At 47.5% G+C, this 26,898-nt stretch overlaps 1 protein-coding gene and 2 pseudogenes across 1 annotated transcript; 1 reads left to right on the top strand and 2 right to left on the bottom strand.

Moving 5' to 3' along the window:
- Positions 1–12,236: 12,236 nt before the first annotated feature.
- LOC129052375 (putative uncharacterized protein FLJ44672) lies at positions 12,237–14,404 on the top strand (annotated as a pseudogene).
- Positions 14,405–15,567: 1,163 nt separating this feature from the next.
- Positions 15,568–17,438, bottom strand: LOC112129913 (protein capicua homolog; annotated as a pseudogene).
- A 3,983-nt stretch (positions 17,439–21,421) lies between these two features.
- On the bottom strand, positions 21,422–22,096 carry LOC100457114 (small ubiquitin-related modifier 2-like). Its single transcript, XM_054561017.1, has one exon. The coding sequence runs from the start codon at positions 22,094–22,096 to the stop codon at positions 21,809–21,811; it is 288 nt and encodes a 95-aa protein (XP_054416992.1). The 3' UTR covers positions 21,422–21,808.
- Positions 22,097–26,898: the final 4,802 nt, after the last annotated feature.

Genomic DNA, 26,898 nt, shown 5'->3' with positions numbered 1-26,898 from the left:
AGGTCAGCTGATGAGCAACATTAATTTTATCTGCACTCTTAATTCCCCCTTCCTATGTAATTGTGCTGTGTAACATAGGACATGAGCAATTGGTGGGGGTGGGGGTTATTACTTTGGCCACCACAGTAACTATTTTATGCCAGGTACTCAGCTAAGCACTGGTGAATTAAGCATGAATAACACACACTCCCTAATCTCCATCCATTCATGGGAGAAGCACCTCACCTGCCATGCTCCTGAGAATCTGGGGAGTCAAAGAAGTCTTCCATGAGGAGGTGAAGCCAAAGTGGACAAGTGACAGAAGAGTCGAAGCTAGCTAGGAAGAGAGTAGAGGTTTAAGGGGAAGTGTATTATAAGCAGAGGATATCACCCACTTCAGAGACTCCCAGAGGAGAAAGAGTGTGCGTTCAAGGGGCAGAGGAGGCTCAGTTGGACTCCATAGCAGGTGAAATGGAGAGGGGCAAGCAGTGAGGCTGCCTTGCAAGGCAGGGCAGAGCAGGGGCTGTTAAGGAGTTTGGACTTAATCCCTGAGGCAAGGAGAAGTGATGTAAATGGGGGAGTAACATGATGAGATTCATGGATTAGGGACATGGCTCAGGCTGCTGTAGAGAAGGCACCAGGGAGAGCAGATGGCTCAATGGGTGTGCAGGAGACCTCTCACTGAGTTTAGGGAGAGGTTTTTAAAACAGAAGAAGTTTGAGTAATTTAAATGATGATGGGAAGGAGCTAAAAGTGGGGGATAGGTTAAAGATACAGGAAAGTGGGAGGAAGAACTGAGGAAGAAGTGAGGTTCCGAGAGGGCAGGAGAAGAGGAGATTCCCATAGGGGGATTAACACTTTCTTTTCTTTTTTCTTTCTAAGACAGGGTCTCACTCTGTCACCCAGGCTGGAGTGCAGTGGCACAATCTTGGCTCACTGTAGTGTAGACTTCCCAGGCTCAAGGGATTCTCCCACCCCAGACTCCCAAGTAGCTGGAACTATGGGTATGCACCACCACCACACCTGGCTAATGTTTCTTTTTCTGGTAGACACAGAGTCTCACTATTTTGCGCTGATTGGTCTCCAACTCCTGGCCTCAAGCGATCCTCCTGCCTAGGCTTCCCAAATTGCTGGGATTACAGGCATGACCCACAATGCCTGGCCTCTGCTAGTTCTGTATTCTCTAGAGTTGTCTTTACTTTGTGCTAGTGTGTCCCTCATTGTGCTGATCCTCTGTAAAAATAAATACCTTTTTTTTTTTTTTGAGATGGAGTTTCACTCTTGTTGCCCTGGCTGGGGTGCAATGGTGCTATCTCGGCTCAGCCCAACCTCCACCTGCCGGGTTCGAGCAATTCTCCTGCCCCAGCATCCCGAGTAGTTGGGATTACAGGCATGTGCCATCATGCCCAGCTAATTTTGGATTTTTAGTAGAGATGGGGTTTCTCCATGCTGGTCAGGCTGGTCTCGAACTCCTGACCTCAGGTGATCTGTCTGCCTTGGCCTCCCAAAGTGCTGGGATTACAGGCATGAGCCATTGTGCCTGGCCAAAATTAATACTTTTTATATTAAATTTACATATATATACATTTTTTCTTTTTGATGCCGGGTCTCAAACTGTCACCCAGGCTGGAGTACAGTGGCACAACCTCTGCTCACCACAGCCTCCACCTGCCAAACTCAAGCAATTCTCCTGCCTCAGCCTCCCGAATTGCTGGGATTACAGGTAAGTGCCACCACACCCAGCTGATTTTTGTGTTTTTTGTAGAGACGAGGTTTCGCCATGTTTCCCAGACTGTTCTCAAACTCTTGAGCTCAGAGCAGTCCACCCACCTTGGTCTCCCAAAGTGCTGGGATTACAGGTGTGAGCCACCTTGCTCATTCTAGTTTAAACTTTTGAGTGGTTGTGTCTCCTGATTGGACTCCTACAAATACAAAATTGATGCTAGGAAGGGTACCAGGAGATAGACGCACACAGATGGGATTTGGGAATAGGTTCGGTTATCCAAGGAGCAGTGCTGAGCTCCTTGCTAATGGGATGTGGGATGCTGGTGATTTCCAGGAATTGACCTCACAATGACTCAAGCTACCACATACTGTTGATTGTGAAATGCCAGTTGAAGCATATGTCCTGCGAGCTTAGGGGTGCTACAGGTTGACCACTGCAGCAGTAAAGATGACTCTGAAGAATGGCATGGGATGGATCCTTTTGAATGCACTTGAGCAGCGGTCTCCAACCACAGGGCCACAGAGCTGGAGGTGAGCAGCAGGCGAGTGAAGGGAAACTTCATTTGTATTTCTAGCCCCTCCCGTCGCTTGCATGACCACCTGAGCTCATGCCCTGTCAGATCAGCAGCAGCATTAGATTCTCATAGGAGCACAAACTCTGTTGTGAAGTGTGCATGCGAGGGATCTAGGTTGTGTACTCCTTATGAGAATCTAATGCCTGATATTCTGTTAGTGTCTCCCATCACCCCAGATGGACAGTGTAGTTGCAGGAAAACAAGCTCAGAGATCCCACTGAGTCTACTTTATAGTGAGTTGTAGAATCATTTCATTATATATTACTATGCAGTCATAATAGAAATAAAGTGCACAATATATGTAATGCACTTGAATCATCCTGAAATTATTCCCTCACTCCCAGTCTGTGGAAAAATTGTCTCCCACACATTCACTCTGTTTTTTGGTAGAGGCAGGGTCTTAATATATTGCCCAGGCTGATCTCAAACTCCAGGCTTCAAGTTATATACCTCTCTCAGCCTCCCAAAGTGCTGAGATTACAGGCATAAGCCACCACCCTCAACCAAGACTTTCTTAAACCAAATAAAAATAGTGAGATTACTTGAGCCCAGGTGGTCAAGGCTGCAGTGAGCCTGATTGCACCACTGCATTCCAGCCTAGGTGACAGAATGAGACTGTCTCATAAAATAAAATAAAATACAAATTAACCCTTTATGACATTCCCAGTAACTTTCCCTCCTAAGTGTTCCCCACAAGTCTTTGAATTCTGTTTAATTTTCACATAACACTTAAGACGTTTAAGAACTTATGTCTGTCTGTGTCATCCCTTTATGTCAAAAGATGTCTTTTTGTCACTTCCAGCTGGATCTACCATGAAAGACTTCTGAATCCAGGAAGAGAGACTGACTGGACAACATGTTATTCAGGTACAAAAAGATTTGGACTGTAACTCAAAAATGACCAAATAATAGTGCATGCATCAAGTGCAACGGGAAGGTCTTCTGGAGAGTGAGAGAAGCTTCCAGTTAAGGTGACATTGAAGCCAAGTCCTGAAAGATGAGGAAGAGTTGTATGAGAGTGGGGAGGGAAGGGGGAGGTGGAGGGATGGGGAATAGGCTGGGATGGGATGGAGCAAACTGCCCGGGAAGGGAAACCAGCACTGTACAGACCTGAACAACGAAGATGGCATATTTTGTTCAGGGAATGGTGAATTAAGTGTGGCAGGAATGCTTTGTAGAGATAGTAATTTGCTTGTATGGAATTTTGCCTGAGAGACCTCATTGCAGTTTCTGATTTTTTGATGTCATCATCCATCACTGTCCTTGTCAAATAGTTTGGAATAAGTATAATGATCACAATAACCCCAAGCATAATATTTTGTTAATTCTCACAGAATCACAGGTAGGTGCCACAGTTATCCCCATTTTATGAATGGAATGATGAAGCCTTAGGAATAATGAATGATTTGCCCAAGCTCACCTGGATATTAAGACTGAGTCAAATGTTGGGTCTGGTCTGACTTTAATGTTTGCTTTGTTCATGAGCACCACGTATTGCCTCTCCTGTGCAGTTAAGCAGGTAGACAGGTGACAGAAAAGCCCATGTTTGTCTCTACTCACACACTTCCAACTGAATGTATGTATGGAGTTTCTACACCAAATTCTTCAGTGCTCTGGATGTTAACTGGGTGTCCCATGACTTTATTCTGACACTAAATGGAGTTAGCACAGACCCCACAAGTTAGGGGCTCAGTCCCACGAGACCATCCTGACTTCAGATGCCAATGGCAAGTCCTAAGTTGTCACCTATACTTTTGACCAACCTGTTACAAATCGGGGGTTCCCATAACTGTCTTCTTGGGTTTAATAATTTGCTAGAACAGTTTACAGAACTCAGAAAAACAGTTTATTTTCTTTTTTTCTGAGAGAGAGGGTCTTATTTTGTTGCCCAGGCTGGTGTGCAATGGTGCAGTCATAGCTCATTGCAGCCTTGATTGTCTGGGCTCCAGTGGTTCTCCCACCTCAGCCTCCCTAGTAGCTGAGACTACATGCCTGCACCACCACATCTGGCTAGTTTCTTTTATTTTTTGTATAGATGGGGTCTTGTTGTGTTGGCCAGGCTGGCCACAAATTCCTGGTCTCAAGTGATCCTCCCACCTCAGCCTCTGAAAGTGCTGGGATTACAGATGTGAGCCACCACATCTGGCCAGTTCATTTCCTATTACTGGTTCATTGTGAAGGATACATCTCAGAAACAGTCAATGAAAGAGACGCGCATGCTGGATGCAGTGGCTCATGCCTGTAATCTCAGCACTTTGGGAGGCCAAGGTGGGAGGATCGCTTAAACTCAGGAGTTTGAGAGCAGCCTGGGCAACATGGTGAAAACCTGTCTCTATAAAAAATAAAAAAATAATAATAATAACCGGCGTGGTGTTGTGCACCTAGAGTTCCAACTACTGGGGAAGCTGAGATGAGAGGATGCCTTGAGCTGGGGACTGGGGAGGCTTAGGTCACAGTAAGCTGAGATTGTGCCACTGCACTCTAGGTTGGACAAAAGAGCCTGATCCTGTCTCAAAAAAAGAAAGATACCCAGGGCAAGTTAAGTTCGGAGGGGCACAGAGCTCCCATGCCCTCTGTTGAACATGCGACCCTCCCAGCATCTCCTGTGTCCAGCAACCCTGAAAGCTCTGCAAACCCCGTTCAGGGTGTTTATGGAGGCTTTATTATGCAAGCATGATTGATAAAATCTTTGGCTGTTGGTGATTAAGTCGGTCTCCAGCCCCTCTTCCTCCTGGAGTTCAGTGCATGAGGCTGAAAGTTCCAAGCCTCTTACCATGTGGTTGCATGGTAATCAGCCCTCCTCTTGAAGAAATTTAGGAGCTTGCAGTCACCCAGTCATCTCAACAGCAGCCCCAAATGCATTCTTACCGTGCTGGAGATCCCAAAGTTCTTAGAGGCTCTTGTGTTAGAAACCCGGGACCAAGACCAAATATTAAAACAAAAGATGTTCCTGTCACATCTATCACTGAGGTCTTTGTAAGAGCTTTAGAAGCTCTGTGCCAGGAACCAGGGACAGAGATTAAATATATATTTCTTTTCTTTTTTTTGAGACAGAATCTCCCTGTGTCATCCAGGCTGGAGTGCAGTGATGTGATCATAGCTCACTATAGCTTTGGCCTTCTGAGATCAAGCGATCCTCCCATCTCAACCTCCCAAGTAGCTAGGACTACACATGCGTGTCACCCATGCCCAGCTCATTTTTGTAGAGTCAGAGTTTCACCATGGTGGCCAGGTTGGCCGTTTTGGCCAGATGGGGTCTTCTTTTGTTGCCCAGGCTGGCCGCAAATTCCTGGGCTCAAGTGATCCTCCCACCTTGTCCTTGTAGAGATGGGATTTCGTTATGTCGTCCAGGCTGATCTCAAACTCCTGGGCTAAATCGATTGTCTCACCTCAGCCTCTCAAGTAGCTGGGACTACAGGCGCATACCACCATGTCAGGCTAATATTTATTTTAATTTTTTTTCTAGAGGTGGGGGTCTCACTATGTTGTTCATGCTAGTTTCAAACTTTGGGCCTCAAGTGTTCCTCCTGCCTTGACCTCCCAAAGTGTTGGGATTCTGGGTGGGAGCCACCATGCCCAGCAATCACAAGGGTCTTTATAAAAGAAAGAGAGTAGGAGATTCAGAATTGGAGCAGGAGATGTGGTGATGAAAGCAGAGGTAAGAGAGGGAGATTTGAAGATGCTTCGCTTCTGGCTTTGAAGATGGAGTCAGGGGCCATGATCCAAGGAATGGGGGTGGCTTCTAGAAGCTGGAAAAGCCAAGGGAACACTTTAGAGTCTCCAGAAGGAATGCAGCCCTGCTGACACCTTGACTTTAGCCTTAATAGACCTAGTTTGGTTTTCTGGCCCCTAGAACCATAAGATGGTAGATTTGTGGTGTTTTAAGCCACTAAATGTAGGAAACTGCAAACTATGTTGCAGCGGCAAGAAGAAATGAACATGAAGCCAGGCATGATGGCTCATGCCGGTAATCCCAGCACTTTAGGAATTTAGGCAGGAGGATCACTTGAGGCCAGGAGTTCAAGACCAGTCTGGGCAACATAGTAAGACCTTGTCTCTATAAAAAATGAAAAAATTGGCCAGGCGTGGTGGCTCACGCCTGTAATTCCAGCACTTTGGGAGGCCGAAGCGGGCAGATTACCTGAGGTCAGGAGTTCGAGACCAGCCTGGCCAACATTGTGAAACCCTGGCTCTACTAAAAATACAAAAATTAGCTGGGTGTGGTGGCCTGCACCTGTAATCCCAGCTACTTGGAAGGCTGAGGCAGGAGAATCACTTGAATCTGGGAGGTGGAGGTTGCAGTAAGCCGGGATCGCACCATTACACTACAGCCTGGGCAAGAAGAGTGAAACTCTGTCTCAAAATAAAATAAAATAAAATACTAAAAAATTTAGCCAGGCATGATGGCATGAACCTGGAGTCCCAGCTACTCGGGAGGCTGAGGTGGGAGGATCGCTTGAGCCTGGAAATTTGAGGTTGCAGTGAGCTGTGATTGCGCCACTGCACTCCAGCCTTGGTGACAGTGAGATCTTGAAAAAAAGAAAGAAGAAAGTAAAGAGAGAAGAAATGAGCATGGTGGGCATGGGGACAGACGGCAATGTTAAATAGAATGGTCAGGAGTGGCCTCCTAAGTGAAAATTGAGTAAAGACTTGAAGGAGGGGAAGGAGCTGGCCAAGGTGCTGAGGGAAGAGGCCTGTAGGCAGAAACAATAGAATAAAGTGTCTGAGGTGTGTCTGAGGCTCTGGAAGGAGGCCCGTGGAGCAGACGGAGAGAGGGAGAGAATTAGGGGAGGGGGCCAGGGAGTTGCTGGGTGGGGATCAGTACAGATCACATAAGCCCCGGGAGGTTATTGCTGGGGCTTTGGCTTTTACTCTGACTCAGATGGGAACTGCGGGAGGGTTCTGAGCAGAGAGGCGACATGATCTGCCTCCTGATTTAAAAGCATTCTCTGGCTGCTGAGTTGAGAAAGACTATGGGAAGATGTGGGTAGAAGCATGGGGGCCAAGCTTTGGCAACATCCAGGCGGGAGATGATGGTGGTCCTGACCAGGGTCATGTGGTGTTGAGAGATGGTCAGAGGGGAGAGGTAAGGGAGGAGGCCAGGGAGTTGCTGGGTGGGGATCTTTAGTACATGTCGAAGACAGTCAACAGGATTTCCTGACAGACTGGATATGGGGTGTGAGAGAAGGCAGGGGTCAAGGTTGAGTTTGATTGTTACTGACATTATGAAGTAATTTTAAAAAACACTACTGCCTTTCCCAATCCTACCAAGTATGGGATGCTAGATTAAAGAAATCTCTTCAGGCTTATTGCAGTGGCTCATGCCTGTAGTCCCAGCTGTTTGGTAAGCAGAGGTGGCAGTATCTTTTAAGGGCAGGTGTTCAAGACCAGCCTGGACAACACAGCAAGATCTGCTCTTTACAAAAATATTTTTCAAAATTAAATAAATGTAGCTAGGCATGGTGATGTGTACTTGTAGTTTCAGCTACTCAGGAGGCTGAAGTGGGCAGATCTCTTGAGGTCAGGAGTTTGAGGCCAGTTTGGTCAACATAGCAAGACCCCTCACTCTACAAAAAAATTAAAAAAATAACCAGGCATGGTGGCACTCAACTGTACTACCAGCTACTGGGGAGCTGAGGCAGGAAGATGGCTTGAGCCCAGGAGGTCGAGGCTGCAGTGAGCTGTAAGTGCACAGCTGCACTCCAGTCTGGGTGACAGAGCAGGACCTGTCTCACAATACAAATAAAAATACAAGTAAAATAATGAAATCTCAAGTCAGAGCCTTTTGGCTCTGCAGCCCTTGCAACCCCTCAGCCGTGCAGTGGGGTTTGCATCGCTGGGAATGAGGAGACCCCTGCCCGGTGTTGTTGCCTGACTAATCAGTGTTTTAAAACATATATTAATCGGGGTGGGCGCGGTGACTCACACCTGTAATCCCAGCACTTAGGGAGACCCAGGCAGGTGGATCACCTGAGGTAAAGAGTTCAAGACCAGCCTTGCCAACATGGCGAAACTCCTTCTCTACTAGGAAAATACAATAATTAGCTGCACATGGTAGTGGGCCCCTGTAATCCCAGCTACTTGGGAGGCTGAGGTAGAAGAATCGCTTGAACCTGCGGGGCGGAGGTTGCAATGAGCTGAGATTGCACCGCTTCACTCCAGCCTGGGCAAAAGAACAAGATTTTGTCTCAAAGAAAAAAAAAAGTATTATATCAACATGTAATGGTTCTAATACGTAATGCATAGTATTCAAAAACTTGTGTCTTATTTTCTAGTTTTAATATAATTATCTACAGAAAGAAATAGTCTTAGAGATCTTCAATAAAGTTAAAAAATGTAAAAGGATGTTAGACCCCAAAAGACTGAGAATTTCTAGTTTAGAAATATTCAGAGTAAGCCACATACTACTTGCTACTTGAACTATTTTTTTTCTTTGTTTTTTATTTTAGGAGATGGGGTCTCACCCTGTCACCCAGGCTTGAGTACAGTAGTGCTATCACAGCTCGCTGCAGCCTTGAACTCCTGGGCTAAGGATCCTCCTACATGAGCCTCCTGAGTAGCTGGGACTGTAGGTATACATGACGATACTTGGCTAATTTTTAAATTGTTTTGTAGACATGGGGTCTCACTTTGTTGGCCAGGCTGGTGTCAAACTCATGGCCTCAAGTGACCCTTCCACCCCTGCCTCCTGTCCTAGAGGTATGTGTCACCACAAGGAGCACTTGTTCAATTTTCTGAAAAAAAACATTTCTAAAGTAAGGCTGTGGGATGATGGCAGGAAGATAAAAGAAAAACAGAAGAATAAGTTAAAATGACTTATTCACACATATTCTTTTGACAGCAAGAACTTTTAGTATATACATTCCTTCAAACAAACAAAAGGCAGATAAACAACGTTGTATAGGAACTTCAACACACACCATACAATATTCCCATTTTGCTGACATAAGTTATGGAAATTTCGTGGTTTACTTGAGTGTCGCTACCAGTATTTTGCTTCTCTGATGATTTTTATCAACTTCCTCATCTGTTAACTTCTCTCCAAGGTATGTCATATCATGACATACTGCTCCTGCACGAACATGGCCAGTGTCTTCCTGTTAAACATGTAGAATGCTTTCCTAATTTCTCCTTTTACCTTCTGTCTTTGTGTTTTGCATTTTTCTTACTTTTATTGTCAGAAACTCCAGAAAGTCAATCGTACTAATTTATCACCATTTGCTTTATTAATTTATACTTTGCTTATATGGAATTTTGCCCAACAGACCTCATTACAATTTCTAACCTGTTTTATTTTGTTTTTTTTTCTGAGACAGGGTCTCCCTCTGTTGTCCAAGGCTGGAGTGTAGTAGTGCTATCACAGCTGACTGCAGCCTCAACCTTCCAGGCTGAAGCGATCCTCCCATCTCAACCTCCCACGTGGCTGAGACTATAGGTGCTTGCCACTATGCCCAACTAATATTTGGAATTTTCCTATACGTGGATTCCAGAGGGGTGACAGTGAAACGTGAGTAAGCATGGATTTTGGTATATGCAGAGATGGGGGGGCTGGAATTAATTCTGTATACTGGGGGACGACTGTATGTTTTTACAATTATGCTGTAGGATACATACTGTTGCATAGCCTTAAAAATAATAATTTTTAATCAAGTGGAATAATAATAATATTGATAAAACTAGCAGCTGGCCAGGTGTGGTGGCTCACACTGGTAATCACAACACTTTGGGAGGCTGAGGCAAGAGGATGGCTTGAGGCCAAGAGTTTGCGATAGGCCTTGGAAACAAAGGGATTCACCATCCCTACAGAAAAATACATGAATTAGCCTAGTGTGGTGGCATGTTCCTGTAGTCCCAGCTACTTGGGAGGCTGAGGTGGGAGGATCTCTTGAGCCCAGGGAGGCTGAGACTGCAGTGAGTCATGATCAGGCCTCTGCACTCCAGCCTGGGTGACAGAGTGAGACCCTGTCTCAAAACAACAAAAAAGTAGCAGCTAACATCAACTGACCTTTTACCAGGTGCCTATTAATACCATAGTTTAATTTCTTATAACTTTTTCTTATTTCACTTCCCAACTCTGTCTTCAGTTACTCCCAGATTTTTACTGTGTTTGTACAGATGACCTTTTGTTTAGATTGAATTGTCTCCCCAGAAGTAAGATTACTGTGAGTCATGGTGAATGGACATTCTCATTACTCTTGATGTAAATTGACAAGGTTTTGGGTGCCTCCCAGCTATAATCTTAGCACTTTGGGAGGCTAACACAGGAGGATTGCTTGAGGCCAAGAGTTGGAGGAGGCAGTTAGGGTTAGTATGGTGAGACCGTGTCTCTATTATTTTAAAAAATTGACAAGCTTTACCCTGGAAGGCTTATACACAATTTAAACACCCCTCATAGTATAAGAAAGTGCCCATTTCACTGCACCTTTGCCAGCACAGGGTATTATAATTTAGTAAGTCATTTTTTGTTTGATTATTTTAAATAGATAGAAGACCTCATATTAGTTTACTTGTCACATTTCAACATCTTTCCTTAGCTTATTAACTCTATTTCTTTTCTGTCTGTAAATGGTTGTTGTTTTGTTCTTTGAGACAGGGTCTTGCTCTGTCACCAGGCTGGACTGTAGTGGCATAATCATGCCTCACTGCAGCCTTGACCTCCCAGGCTCAAACTTCAGCATTCCTGAGAGGTCCTCCCTCACACTGGCCTGTTGAGGCCCAACTCATGCCTCTGGCACCTTGCCCAGAGGTGTGAGCCCCTGCCTCACACTGGCCTCTCTCATGCTGGGAGAAGTCCTCTCTCATGCTAGGACTTCTCTCAGCGTGAGAGAGGACCTCTCTCAGCGTGAGACAGGACCTGTCAGAGGACCTCTGTCAGCGTGAGAGAGGTCCTCCCTCACGCTGGCCTGTTGAGGCCCAGCTCATGAGTCTGGTGGCCTCTCCAGGCCCAGCCCCTGCCTGTTGGCTGGCGGCCTCTAGAGGCCCAGCCTCTACCTCAAGAGTGGGCCCTCCAGGCCCACCTGTTGCCTCGCCGTGGCCTCCTCGGGCCAGGCTCCCGCCTTGGGGCAGCCTCGGCAGGCCCAGCTCCTGCCTCGCGGAGGCCCTCCGGAGGCCAAGCTCATGCTTCACGGCGGCCTCTCCCGGCCTGGTGTTTGCTTCTTTGCATGCGCTCCAGGCCCCGCACTTCCTCCAGTTGGTCTCTCCAGGCCCAGCTCTTCCTCCCGGCGGCCTCTGCAGGCCCAGACTGTCATCAAGTCGGCCGGTCCAGGGCCAGCTCCTGCCTCCCGGTGGCCTCTGCAGGCCCAGGGTGGCCGACTTGAGGATGACTTGGGCCTGTAGAGGCCGCTGGGAGGAAGAGCTGGGCCTGGAGAGGCCGACTGGAGGAAGTGCAGGGCCTGGAGCGCATGCAAAGAAGCAAACGCCAGGCCGGGAGAGGCCGCCGTGACGCATGAGCTTGGCCTCCAGAGGGCCTCCGTGAGGCAGGGGCTGGGCCCAGAGAGGCCACCAGAGTCATGAGCTGGGCCTCAACAGGCCAGCGTGACAGAGGACCTCTCTCAGCGTGAGAGAGGCCAGTGTGAGGCAGGGGCTCACGCCTCTGGGCAGGGTGCCAGAGGCATGAGTTGGGCCTGAACAGGCCACCGTGAGGGAGGAGCTGGGCCGCATGCGGGCTGCTGGGAGGCAGGCAGGGACTTGGTCCCGGGAGGCTGCCGTGGGGCGAGAGCTGGGCCTGGAGAGGCCCCTGGGAGGCAACAGCGGGGCCTGCAGTGGCTCTTCTCCAGTCAGAGCTGGGCCTGTACAGGCCACCGGGAGGCAGGACGTGGGCCTCAAGAGCTTGGCTACAGAAACTTTGGGGCCTACAAACGCCCACGGGAGCTGAGCCAAAAGAGCTTGCTTGCTGGGAGGCAGGAGCTGGGCCGGGAGATGCAGCCAGGAGGAACAGCTGGGCCTGTAGAGGCCGCCATGCAGGAGGCAGAGGCTGGGACTGCAGAGGCTGCCATGCGGGAGGCAGAGGCTGGGCCTCCTCAAGTCGGCCTCTCCAGACCCACTTGCAGCCTCCCGGCATCCTCTCCGGGCCCAGTTCTTCCTCTCGGCTGCATCTCCAGGCCCGACTCCGGCCTCCCAACAACCTCTTTGGACTCAGCTCCTGCCCAGTTCCCGGTGGCCCTGGAAGGCCCACAACTTCCTGAAGCCAAGCTCCCCAGGCCCAGCTCAGGCCTTACAGTGGCCTCTCCAGGCTCAGCTCCTGCCCCGCGATGGTGTCTCCAGGCCCCAAATGGCCTCCAGTTGGTGGGCTCCTCTAGGCCCAGCTTGGGCCTCCTGGCGGCCTCTGCAGGCCCAAATCGTCTTGAAGTCGGCCTCTCCAGGGCCAGCTCTGGCCTCCCGGTGGCCTCTCCAGGCACAATGCGTCCTCAACGAGGACCCCTCCGGGGCCAGCTCCTGCCTCCTGTCGGCCTCTAGAGGCCCGGCCTCTACCTCACAGTGGGCCCTCCAGGCCCACCTCTTGCCTGGCGCCGTGGCCTCTTCGGGTCAGGCTCCTGCCTCTGGGTGGCCTCCGAAGGCCCAGCTCCTGTCTCCCGGAGGCCAAGCTGGGATGTCACAGCGGCGTTTGGAGGCCTAGCGTTTGCTCCTTTGCATCCGCTCCAGGCCCTGGTCTTCTTCCAGTCGGCCTCTCCAGGCCCAGCTCTTCCTCCTGGCGGCCTCTGCAGGCCAAGACTGCCCTTGAGTCGGTCTCTCCAGGGCCAACTCCAGCCTCCCGGCGGCCTCTGCAGGCCCAAGTGGTCCTCAAGTTGGCCTGGAAGTGGGCCTGGAAGAGCTGCAAGTCAGCCTCCCTGGGCCCAGCTCCGTCCTCTCGGCGGCCTCTCCAGGTGCAAAACTTCCTTGAGTCAGCCTCTCCAGGCCCAGCTCCTCCTGCCTCCCAGTGGCCTCTTTCAGCCTAGCCCAGCTCATGGCTCTCGGCGGCCTTCCCAGGCCCTGCTTTTGACTTCCGGCGGCCCCTTCAGTCCCAGAACTCAACTTCCAGTTGGCCTTTGCAGGCCCAGCCTCCTGCCTCCCGAAGGCCTGCACGGGCCCGGCCTCGGCCTCACAGCGGACTCTCCATGCCCAGCTAGCTCTCGCTTCACCGCGGCCTCCCCAGTCCAATGCTCCTGCCTTTCAGCCGCTTCGGCAGGCCCAGCTCCCGCCTGCCAGTGGCCTCTTTAGGCCCAGCTCATTCCTCACAACGGCCTTTCCAGGCCCCGTTTTTCCCTTCCGGCAGCCTCTTGGCCTCTAATTGTTTTATCTTTTGTGTATAAATCCCAAAATATGGAATTTTGGAATATTTCCACCATTATATAAATATTTTGGTAGGTAATTTATTTGGAGTGAGTTTCTGCACCAAGCCCGAATTTTTTATTTTATTTTCCTTATTATTTGGTGTTAAACAGGTTTAATGACGGTCATGGCAACTTTTTGGCACAATAAGAAATATCGACCATGATCAACGTGTTCTGTTCTGGGGAAGGGGGCAAAGGCAGGGTGAATCACTTTCTTAAAAAGTACAACTCAAGTTGGGAGTGCGGAGGGAATGGGGAGAAAACCCTCCCACTGCCTGTGTCGAAGTGCAGGAGCCCCCAACCCCATACTCACCTGAGTCCAGCCCCTCTGAGGAAAGAAGGGGTGCATGAACTCCCCCTATTCCACAGGTGCCTCCCTGTGGCCCAAGGTCCTCTTCACACTCCATCTTGTAGCCCCAGCAGGAGCTATTTTCCAAAAAGTGAAAAGCTCTGAAGGTCCCACACTTCATGGTATGTACAGGGGCTCAGAGGAGGGAAACTGTCCAGCTTTCCCCCGGCACAGCTGCAGGGGTAGGGGGTATATATAAGAGGAGCAGGCCTTGGCCAGGCGTGGTGGCTCACGCCTGTAATCCCAGCACTTTGGGAGGTGGAGACAGGTGGATCACGATGTCAGGAGATCAAAATCAGCCTGGCCAAGATGGTGAAGCCCCGTCTGTACTAAAAATACAAAAATTAGCCAGACGTGGTAGCATGCACCTGTAATCCCAGCTACCCGGAAGGCTGAGGCAGGAGAATGGCGTGAATCCGGCAGGAAGAGGTTGCAGTGAGCCAAGATCGCACCACTGCACTCCAGCCTGGGCGACAGAGCAAGACTCCGTCTCAAAAATAAAATAAAATAAAATAAAATATAAAGAGAAGCAGGACTTATTCCATCCCAAACTGAAAGGATTAAATGGCTTTACCCGGGAGAAGATAACCATCCTGCCCTCCATTGCTATCCCCACATACTGTCCATGTTCTCAGGGGGTACTGTGAGTCCTGGGATCTTCTTTGGGGTCGCCCACCTGCCTGTGGCAGTTATGGAGGGACCCAGGTGTTGAGGCAGGGCTGGGGTGTCCCCTTACAGCCAGGCTGTCGAGGCCCCAACTCTGGGGCAGAGGCAGTGGCAGGGCAGCCAGGGTTGTGCCAGAACCTGAGCAGGGTGAGGTGGGGTCAGGCAGGGCTGGAAGTCAGGGCAGGGGCAGCAGCAGTGGACCCGCTATGCACACATCATCTTCTCCAAGGTTTGTGTGCAGAACATCCTGCCCATGCTGCCCCAGCAGCTTCAGTTGGCACCTGCCCCAGTCCAGCCTCTGGGACCCATGCAGCGCCTCCCAGCGGCCCTGCACCCACCACCAGCATCCGTTTCACCTGCAGTTGAAGATCCGTGAGGTGCCCAGAAGATCACGCAGTCATCAGTCTCACGGAGCAGCCCGCGAGGCTGAGGCTCCTCCCACTGGACCACCCCCCAACTGGCACCACTGCTGCCCCTGTCCCTACTCTCAGCCTCACGTGACTCTCGGGCAGATGAAGTGGTGGGGCAGCCAGGGCAGCGTCAGAGTCTGAGCCAGGTGAGGTGGGGTCAGGACCCCCGCAGGGCTGGGAGTCAGGGCAGGGGCAGAACAAACCTTGGAGGGGAAGATGCGTGCATAGTGGGCCTGGAGGGCGGCTGTGGCTTAGTGGACAGGAAGAAGCAGTGGGCCTGGAAGAGCTGCATCATCAGGGCCGGCACTGGTCCAGGGCGCATGCAGTGAAGAGGACAGCGCCTTCTTGGTCTCCGGTTCCCTGAGCCCGTCCTCGGCTTCTCCACCTGTACAGGCAAAGGGGAAGCTGTCCCCATTACACATGGCACACTTGGGGATGTTGGGCTTTGGGCTGCAGCTGGAGCATCTTCTCATCTTGCATTTGGGCATGGTGGGGTCCTCCAGTGCGGGATCCATGTCCGTGGGGTTCCCTCTGCCCCGACCCCCAAAGCCCAGTCAGTTTCTCCTCTTCAGGCTCTGCCCCCTGGGTAGCTCAGCCCAGCTCCTGCCTAGGAAAGCCTTAGTGTTGGGAGGGACCGCGATGACTAAGGGGCCTGGTAGCTCCAGGTTGCCCACACTTTCAGGTCTCTTGCACCAGAAGGTGGCAGGATCCATTGGGAAGAAACAGGTCACCTTGGAAGGCGTGCCTGGGCCCCCATCCCCAGGGGTAGGGGCCATAGGGGGCCCGCTCTGCTGCCCTGACCAGACTCCTGGGCTTTGAAGGCTCCTGGGCCCAGTAAGAAGGAGGTGGGTGCCAAGGTTGAGGAGGAAGCATCCGAGTGTGTGTAGGAGGAGGACGGGGTGGGACCATAGACTTTGCCAAAAACTGCAGGTGGATCAGGGGACCCTGGGGGCTCAGGATCCAGCAAGGGGCAGCAGGAGTAAAGGAGGAAGGAATGACAGGTGCAAATACCTTCCCACCAAAGCCCTTGTTGCCCTCTGGCTCCTCCCCAGAGCCGTCCCCACTCTCAGTCGTTCACCCACTCCTTGAACTTGAGATCAGTGTCAGTGGTGCTAAAGCCATCATCAGCAATGACATCATCACCCCCTCCTCCTCATGGATGACCATGTGCTCCTCGTCACTCGCTATGTCCTCACTGGCCATGTGCTGGGAATGAGCAGCTCAGGTGGGCAGCAGCAGGGCTGCCCACTTATCACCTCCCTCACCAGGGGCTGCAAAGTGGCCTGGAGCTCCATATTGAGTAGAAGGCTTTGGGGCAGAGTAAGATGCAGTGCCAGACACCACCTGTGTCAGTTCCTGTAGTGCCTGATGGTCCATTTCCCTGCTGTCCAGGCTGTGTAACCCCCTGTGGGAGAAGGCTTGGGCCAGGCTGAGCCAGGTTCCCTGACTGTGTGCAGCCGTTCTGCCCCACAGCTCTCCTTGGTATCTGAACTCTGGAGTGTCTGGGCTGCAACTGACAGGAGTTCAGAGGACACCCCAGGGGCAGCGGCAGTGCCCGTCTCTGATATGCTCCACTCCCATGAGCCCTTGTACGCTCCTGCTAGCCCCTGGCTTGTGGGCTTGGCCTCTGAGCTGGACTTCTTTCGGTCCTTGTTGCAAGTGGGCCACCTTCACCTGGAAGGCCAGGTCGTGGTACTTCTGCGTCTCATTGGGCCCCAGGGTGTACCACCGCTCGCTCAGGATCTGGCTGATGGTCCAGTTATCCTGGTTGGGGTGACCCTGGTGCGCCCTGCCAGGGCCTGGTGCCCGTTGCTGAAGATCATGACCGCCACTCATGGGCCACCGGATGTGGTCCTTGTCCCATTTGTTGGGGCTGCGTCCATCCTTCTCAGAAGATGAGTCCTGTTCCTTGCGCAGGGCGCTGAGGGACTGGGCCTGACATCATCTGAGTGGTAGAGGCAACTGGGTGTCAGGAGACATGACGGAGAGGAAAGCATCATCGTGGTCATTCTCTGTCTCACTGTCCAGCAGGGACTCCCTTGAGGGGCCCAGGGCTCCTCCTCCATGGTGGGAGGTGGGCTTTTACCAGGTTCCACCACCCCCAAAGTGTGTGGGGTTCTGGGCCCTGGGCTTTCAGGGCAGGTGGCTCCGGGGGGCCGCCCAGGGTCAGCACTCCCTGTCCCGCCTGGTGGACACTCGGGAGCAACAGCTGCTGACTTGGCAGGTTCTTTGCTCTTGTTGGAGGCCACTGAGTGACTGGCAGGTTGCTGGGCCTCACGTGGCTGCAGGGAGGGCTCAGGAAGGGGACAGAGTACCAGGAGAACACAGCCACAGAGCAAGGTTCCACGTTCCTCCACACAAACATGCTGACGCCACTGGAAGCCTAGCTGGATGCAGACATCAGGGGCCTGTGGGCCAAGTACATGGTCTGGGCAGGGAGTTCCTGGCAGGGGCTCACACCTCCTCAGCCCCCTCCTCAGCCAAGGCAGCTTGGACCCACGGAAGGGGGGATGGGAGGGGAGCAGGAGGCCAGGCCTCAGGTGTTTTTTTTTTTTTTTTTGAGATGCAGTTTGGTGGGCTGGAGTGCAGTGGTGCGATCTCAGCTCACTGAAACCTCCACTTCCTGGGTTCAAGCAATTCTCCGGCCTCAGCCTCCCAAGCATATGCACCTTTACTGCTGAATATTATATATTTTCTTATGCTTTCATGTGATTAATTAGCATTCTTTTTTTTTTCTTTTTGAGACAGAGTGTTGCTCTGTCGCCCAGGCTGGAGGGCAGTGGTGTGATCTGGGCTCACTGCAACCTCCGCCACATGGTTTAATTGATTCTCCTGCCTCAGCCCCCTGAGTAGTTGGGATTACAGGCTCCCGCCACCACACCTGGCTAATTTTTTGTATTTTTAGAAGGCGTGGGTTTTTGCCATGTTGGCCTGGCTGGTCTTGACCTCCTGACCTCAAGTGATCCACCCTCCTCAGCCTCCCAAAATGCTGGGATTACAGGCATGAGCCACCACACCCAGCTGCTTTCTTTCATTTTTACTTGAAAAACTCCGTTAAGCATTTCTTTTAAAGTAGACCTAGTGGTGGCTTATGCCTATAATCCCAGCACTCTGGGAGGCCAAGGTTTCCGGATCGCTTGAGCCCAGGAGTTCAAGACCAGCCTGGGTAACATAATGAGACACCATCTCTACAAAAAATGCAAAAATTAGCTGAGCATGGTGGCATGCACCTGTAGTCCCAGCTGCCTGGGATGCTGAGGTGGGAGGATCACTTGAGCCCGGGAAGTCACAGCTGCAGTGAGCCATGATCGCACCACTGCACTCCAGCCTGAGCAACAGTGTGAGACCCTGTTTTTTATTTTTATTTATTTATTCTTTAAAGATATAGATAGGTGGCTAGAGTAATACAGAGATGAAAGGGAGAGTATTCACACATGCTTCTTAAAATAGAAATTACTAAATTTTATTTTACTTAAAAAGTTAACAGAAAATGACATATTTGTGAAATTAAAGAATCTTTTTTTTACTACTAGAGATATTAATTCCCAAAAGAGTCATTTAACATTAAGAAAAATGATTACGGTTATAAAAGCTACTAAATGGTCATATTTCACAGCACACACACAGACATACACACACAGCCACATACACACAACTCTAAGAGTGATTCTGTGTTTTCTAGGGGAGAAAATATATTTTATTTTCTTTCCCTCATAGGTTCTTAGGTGAAATAGCCTCCTAAAAATAAAAGTCAGCAGAAGTTTGGCTGGGCACTGTGGCTCATGCCTGTAATCCTAGCAATTTGGGAGGCTGAGATGGGTGAATCACCTGAGGTCAGGAGTTTGAGACCAGACTGGACAACATGGTGAAACCCCATCTCTACTAAAAATACAGAAAGTAGCCAGGTGTGGTGGCAGGCGCCTGTAATCCCAGCTACTCAAGAGGCTAAGGCAGGAGAATCACTTGGACCTGGGAGGCAGAGGTTGCAGTGAGCCAAGATCGTGCCTCTGCACTCCAGACTGGGCAACAGAGCAAGACTCCATGTCAAAAAAAAAAAATGTTTATTGAGTCATTGCTGTACCCATCATGCAGGAAAGGCTTCTCAGTTCAAGTGGATTTCTTTCTCAAGGCAGTGGCTTAGGGGCCTTGCTTAAATAGTATTTTAACAAAGACTCATGAATCCTATAGTGACAAGAGAGCATCTTTAGGTTTCCAAAAGGTGGGAAAATGTCGGAAGGTAAATCTATGGGAAGAGAAAAGTCTCTGGCACTTTTGTCTATGAGCTTATAAGCAAACCCTGCAAATCCTGTCTTTAGGTGGGAAAGGCAGAGAGGAGGCAGGAAGACCTTTTGTCTTTGTAAATTGCCGTCCTGCCATCAGGCAAGCGGAGGGAAGGGTAGAGTGTCCCCTGCCCTTTAATCTTCTTCAGCTCCACAATCCCTAGTATATTACAGAAGAATATTTTGGTTTCTTTCAGTTTTAACCACATATTTCCACTTTTAAAGCATCCATTGATATACTGGCACATGGTAAAACTTTCTCTTTGATAGACTGCTGCAGATATCCAATTCCAAGAATGTCTGTGAGGACTTCATCCTGTTGCACTCTCTCCCACTACTCCCTTTTGCTGACCTCTTTATTATTATTGCTTAGAATTCTTTTTCTTTTTTGGCTTATGGCTCTGATGTGGCTGGAAGGTTCACTCTCTTAGAAGAGGAGAAGGATAGCTTGAGAGTCAAGTCTCAAAAGGCCAGTATCATACATATTGTATTAGTCTATTCTCATGCTGCTATGAAGAAATACCCGAGACTGGGCAATTTATAAAGTAAAGAAGTTTAATTGCCTCACAGTTCCACAGGGCTAGGGAGGCCTCAGGAAACTTACAATCATGGGAGAAGGGGAAGCAAACACGTCCTTCTTCACATGGCGGCAGCAAGGAGAAGTGCTGAGCAATGAGGGGAAAGCCCCCTATAAAACCATCAGATCCGGTGAGAACTCACTCACTATCACCAGAACAGCATGGAGATGACAACCCTCATGATTCAATTACCTCCCACCAGGTCCCTCCCACCACACGTGGGGATTATAGGAACTACAATTCAAGATGAGATTTGGGTGGGGACACAGCCAAAGCATATCACCAAACCATATCATATTCAGCAGGTTTGAGGGAAATGTTATACATATTTATAAGGGAATTGGGAAAACACGTATGTCACATACATCCCACATTTACTTTGAGACTGAGTTTTAGCATTAAATCGAGATGGAATTGGCTCTTTACAACAAAAAGTGAACTACAGGATACACAGTTTGTGCAAATCCTCTACAAGCTGCTGAAACTGGCCAAAGGCCTACAGTAGCTTATCAGAAAAGGATGTTTGTGAGGCCCGTCCTCTGTCCAATCAGAGTTGCAGTGGTCTGGGTTGTAAATCAGAATTGATAGCTCCTATTGTTAGGGAGTTTAGCCAGAGGAATTTAGACATTTGCCATGCCAGCCAGGCCCTGAACCCTCTGCCCATAGGTGACTTCATTTCCTGAAGCTTTGAGTGCAACTTAGTCGATAAAGTGGTGTCTATTTTGTGTTTTGGTCTCTCAGATCACAAACTTTCTTTTCTTTTTCTTTCTTTTTTTTTTTTTTTGAGATTACTCAGGGATTACAGGCCTAAGCCACCTCATCTGGCTTCAGATCATACTTTCTTCCATGCCATTAATTTGCTTTCAGCCCTGTTTAGTCTGTTTCTTGTTGCATCTAGTTAATTTATTACATTTGTATTGTGGAGAAATATGAGTCAGTACAAAGAAGTAAGAAAGGAAGAAAAAGTAAAAATCAAAACCAAAAAAGCAGAACAAAGAGAAAGTCCAAAATGGTGACTATCTTCTGTCTGTGTATAAAAGACTGTGAAGTAGGGCACACCTCCATAAGAGAAGTCACAGGGAGCCACATCTACCCACTCATATTTATGTCCTTTGACTTGCTTTTTTCTTCTTTTGTGTTTATTCCTCCTCCGCAAGTAAGTCACTGCACTCAGGAGAGAGACCGTTGGATAGGAGGGGGGAACAGGTGTTGTTCCTCTGGTGATCTTGGACATCAGATTATTTTTTTGCAACCTACAAAAGTATAAAGTGAAGTTTTGGCAGTTCCTCAGAAAGTTACCAGTGGAGTTTCTTTTCTTTCTTTCTTTTCTTTTTTTTTAAACAAGAAGTTTATTTAAACAACAAGATGCTTGACTTGAAGGGAAAACTATCTAGGATTCTTTTTTTTTGTTTTAGAGTAATTTATCCCTACTTAAAGACAGATTGCCCTACATGTAACAGCTACGTACAAAAAAGTTATAAAATTGTCCTTGGTTTTACAATGATAAATGAAAAACATTAAAATTCTGCAATTGAACAAGGTATGCAAGGATTTTTGTGTCATTGTTTTTTTTTTTTTTTTGTTAAAACAGTGAGAGCAAAATAACTTACTGGAATATAAAGATAAGAGCTGAATGAGCATGCCACTAATGGAGAAAGGGGGTATTTTCACAGAATCAGTATTTTTCCCCATCCCATCTCCACTTGATGTCAATCAAAACATACCATTGGCTGTTTAGTTTTAAAAAAATGCAATATGCTTGTGCACATATACCAGCTACTTTATGTACAATAAAGGAATGGGGAAGGGGGAAATGAAAGAATAGAGAAAACTATACGGTAGTAGTCAGGATGTGGTGGAACCAAATTGCAGTTTTCTAACTGAGAATCTTGGTCTTTAAAGAACAGAGTTCTGGAATAAAGAAGCAGGTTCCCTTTTCAGTAGACACCTCCCGTCTGCTGTTGGAACACATCAATTGTATCTTCATCCTCCATTTCCAACTGTACAGGTGTGTCTGTTTCATTGATTGGCTGCCCATCGAATCGGAATCTGATCTGCCTCATTGACAATCCCTGTTGTTCACAATAGGCTTTCATTAGTTTACTAAGTGGTGTATGCCTCTTAATCTTAAACTGCACCACAGAACCATCCTGCCCCGCCACCTTCAATTTAATATGATCGTTGTTCTCCGACTTGACTCCTTCCTTGGGCTTTTCGTCAGCCATGGCGAGCACCGAAGTGTATGTTTTTCCTACCTCTGCTCGTTGTCATAGAGCATTTTAGTTCTTTACACCATTATTTGTACTTTCTAATATTATACGGAATAAATTGTGACTTACGAGCCATAGGAATTAGTTAGAAATGGCCAAGGGAAGCACTACAGAATTTCAGTTCATTCCATTCACATAATTTAATTTCAGCTCATGTATGTCTCCTAAATAATATTAAAATGGGCCTAAAAATCAGCAAATAACTTACTTCAGTTTAGAACAGTAATTTCAAACTCGTTTATGTCTGATAAAATAGCATAATGCAACAGCAGTCTAATCTCATAAATTGTAGTGTCTCATTTCTATTTTAGTGGTGGGTTGGTGTCACTCAGAAATGAAAAAAAAAAGCCACTTGGGCTTTTTGGTAAATAATGTATACTGTGAAATTTCATCAAACGTTCCACCAGAAGAGTTCACGCCCACTATCTCAGGTGATACATGTGTTGAAAATGTAGTTTAAAAGGGATTTCTGGGGCCCAGCGCAGAGGCTCATGCCTGTAATCCCAGCACTTTGGGAGGATGAGGTGGGCGGATCACAAGGTCAGGAGTTCAAGACCAGCCTGACCAACATGGTGAAACCCCATCTGTACTAAAAATACAAAAAAAATTAGCTGGGTGTGGTGGTGCGTGCCTGTAATCCCAGCTACTCAGGAGGCTGAGGCAGGGGAATTGGTTGAACCTGGGAGGCAGAGGTTGCAGTAAGCAAAGACTGTACCACTGCACTCCAGCCTGTTGACAGAGTGAGACTCTGTCTCAAAAAAAAAAAAAAAAAAAAAAAGGGGATTTTGTGCATCTTCTGGGTAGAAGAGGTGGCAATGTTGTGGAAGTATTAAAATTGCAGTGACACAATTTCAGTGCTGTAGGTCACAGTGAGATAAGAGCTGAAATTTGTTCCAGAAAATATAAGTTGGGGTGATGGAGTTATCCTATTCTAAGGATAACTTAGTTATGCTTATTGCTTAGTTATGCTTATATGCATAGTTGTGCTAATTCTGTAGCCACTAGTCACATTTCAAGTATACAATAGCTGCATGTGGCCACTAGCTCCCTTATTGACCACACAGGCTATAAGCCAATAGCAGTGTTGCAGAAAATCCTCTCACAGCTCCCTATGACTCTGATTGAGGGTCTTCACATTAGTGAACACTGCACACATCCATTTGGGTTCTATAAGTTGAAGCAATGAGTAAATAGGAGAACAGAAGAGAATAGATTCCTTTTGAGCGTAGTGATGGCGCATGTTGGAGAGTGAGTTGTTCACTGCACTTGCCATGTCACCCAGTTGTGTTCCTGAAGATCATCTGTGATTCAGCCTGTGCACTTCCTGACTGCCCCACCGATGAGGAATCGGTGAAAATGGCAGCCGTATGCCCTTCTGTCTCCAGAGGGTCAGCCAGAAGCTGTCGGGCTCCTCTGTCACCTATACAGTCCAGGAATTAAGAGAGTTATGTAATTGTTAAACTTTAAAATTGGAAAAGAGTTAATTCAGTCAAATTCAATGAACAAAATTCAGCCACTGCTTAGGTTTCTTCCCAGAATAGCACTTCACTTTCTCCTGCCTTAGCTATCTGAAGCGGAATGAACCAAGTTGAAATCTGCTTCCCTGTAAGTCTAGTGCATTGGTCTGTTTCTGCTTTGAGACCTTACAGAATCAATACGTGGAAGAATATGCAAAGTGTTGTTCACTCTTAAAATTCGTTATCTAAATTTTATTTTATTTTTCTTCTCTAGATCTGGATCTATAATGAAGAGCATGAATTGGTTTTAAATAGTCTCCTTTGTCTAGATATGTCAGAGACTCACTCATCAGACCCGCCATGGCTCATGAAATGCCACGGGTCAGGAGGATCCCAGCAGTGGACCTTTGGGGTGAGGAGTGCTAGGTGATGTTGGGAGAATGCGCAGAGGCCCACAAGGTTGAGTGAGGGGGTGTGGCAGATGAACTCATTTTCTACCCTGGGGGTGGTCTTCTCAGTCTTCAGTACAGTGGTCCCCCCAGAAACCACAGGTAGTACAAACCCTGTATATACTGTATTTTTTTCTAGAGATACACCTGTGACAAAATTTATCAATTAGGCACAGTAAGAGGTTCACAACAATAACTCAAATGAAACGGAACAGTTAGAACAGCATACCGTGGTTGCGCAGTGGCTCCCGCCTGTAATCCCAGCACTGAGAAGGCTGAGGTGGGCGGATCGCCGTAGCCCAACAGCCTGTTTGTTTTCTCTATAAAAACAAATCAATATACTATAATACAAATTGTGATTACAGTCAGAAAATATCTTATTGTACTGTGCCGCAGATAACAAACAGCAGAAAACTAACCTTTGGATAAGAGGGGACTACTGTATCCCTTAATCTGAATTCCTAAATGCTCCATATCTCCTCTGGATGTCCATGTTTTGCCAGTAATTGGCAGTATTTTTTTCTTGCTACCTTTTTTTAAGGAAAACAATCGGCTATACCAGGTGTTGGTTGGACAGTGCCTGAGAGCAGTGGATCCCCTGGGTCAGAAGGGCTCTGTCACCATGGCGATCTGCAATGGTTTCTCTTCACAGCAGTGGCATTTGGAAGGTTAAGGTGGATGCTGTGACGGGAACGTTGCTTCATCAGGCATTGCCTCCCATGTGGGGTTTGGGGCTTTAGGAAAGCCTGGGTTGGGTGGAGCAGAGCCATCTTGGAGAGGATGACAGTTCCCTGTCCTCCTGGAGATGCCTGGGTGTGTTAGCAGAGGTGACATGTGTCTGACAGAGATGGGAGCTCTGAGTGTCCACAGGTGAAGAAGTATGTTTCACCCAGACATTAAGGTCATTTTTGAGCTGCTGTTAAGGAATTTCTTGCTTATAGAGGCAAACCAGAGTATCATTTTAACCCTAGAATTGGGCTTGTACAGAAGGATAAAACCCAGGAAAATGGATATTTCTATTCAGATTTATTTATGCCTCTTTTTAATCCCCTTTAATGATGCAGTGGTTTTTATCTGATCAGGAACTTGTCATGATTTCCTTTCTTAGACTTCATAGGAGATAGTGCTTTTTTTTAAAAAAAAAAAAACTTCTATTATTTGTTTAGTATGTTGTAAGTAGATCATTTTAAAAAACTGAATCTATATTATGTTTAACTTCAGAAGGCATCATTTATAAGACAGTATGACAGTTAACTATTATAAAATTATTTTGATGAATTATGATACAATCTACATAATAAAGAATCCTTTTGATTATTTAGGTATTTTGTCTTGTATTAGGGCCTCTGGTCTGAGGTGTGTTGCATGCTCTTGGATTCAGGTGATGACCCAGTAGGCTCGGTAGAGTCCTCTGCCTCTCAAGACGCATCCCAGTTTCTTAGCTTGAGCTGTGTGACCTTAGATACTGGACATCGAAGTTGCCTGTGCAGCACCCAGGCAGAGCTGCTCAACCGGCAGTTGGATATAGAGGTCAGACTCTTGGAAGACGTAGCTCAATTAGAGAGAATACATTTGGGAATCACCTGCATATACTAAAAATTCTGAAATATAAAGTGAATTTTCCTCCCAAACCACATCTTAAGAGGAGAGATGGTCTCATATTGCAGGGGATGCACTCAGATATTTTATCTGAACCACAAAACAGTTTAAGTGCCACATCCTAAATATTTTATCTGTCATTTGACTTCAAAGGCCAGGATGGTGCATATGGAAAACAAGAGCAGCAAGATGGTAGATTGAAATCCAACAGTGTCAATAATCACATTAAGTGTAATGAATGTAAATGCCACAGTTAAAAGGCAGATTAGATAAAAATGCAAGATCCAACTATACGCTGCCTATGAGAAACTCACTTTATGAATACATTAAAAATAGAAGGATGGGAAGATATATGAAAGACATCTGGATAGATAGACAAAGTAGATCTCAGCACAGAGAATATTACTACAGATGATATAGAGGGTCATTTCATGAATAAAATGTTCAACTTATCAAGAAGAAATAATCCCAGTTTATCAGTTTTTGTGGCCTTTATTTTGAAGTTCTGTTAAAACTGCAAGAAGTACACTCATCAACAATTGTAGTAAGAGATTTCAACACACCTCTCAATAATTGATAGAACAAGTAGACAGAAAAACAACCATCTTGGCCTAATTGACACTACCCAGCAACACAGTACTTGGAAGATTTACCAAGATAGACCATATTCTGGGATATTGAGCAAGGTGTGATATACGTATAGAAATTCAAGTCATGCAAAGTAGAATAGAAATCAATAACAGACACTTGGAAAAATCTCCAAATATTATAAAAAACTAGCACACTTCCCAATACCTTATGGGTCAGAGAAAAAAATCAAAAGGCTATTTTGAACTGACCAAAAATGAAAATACAACAGTGTGTGGCATGCAGCTAAAGCAGTACTTGGAAGCTTTATAGCATTAAGCACCTATATTAGAAAAGGATACAAGTCTCAATGACTTTAGCTTCCATCTTAACAGAAAAAGAGCAAGTTAGACAAAGAGGCAGAAATGAAATATTAAATACCAGAACAGAAATGAATGAAACAGAGAAAATAAACTAAATCTGATTTGAGAGATCAATAAAATTGATAAAACTCTAGCCAAAAAAAAAAAAAAAAAAAAAAAAACCCTGAAATTACCAACATCAGGAATGAGTTGCAAGCGCACTAGAGTCTACAGATACTAAAAAGCATGCTGAACAGCAGGAGCTCTGATTCACTGCTGGTGGGAGTGCAAAGTGGTACAGCCACTCTGGCAAGTTTCTTCCT

Source organism: Pongo abelii, chromosome 1, assembly GCF_028885655.2.
Source record: "Pongo abelii isolate AG06213 chromosome 1, NHGRI_mPonAbe1-v2.0_pri, whole genome shotgun sequence".
Lineage (NCBI taxonomy): Eukaryota > Metazoa > Chordata > Mammalia > Primates > Hominidae > Pongo > Pongo abelii.
Note: the sequence above shows the minus strand (reverse complement) of the source record. Positions and strands in the feature narration are given on the sequence as shown.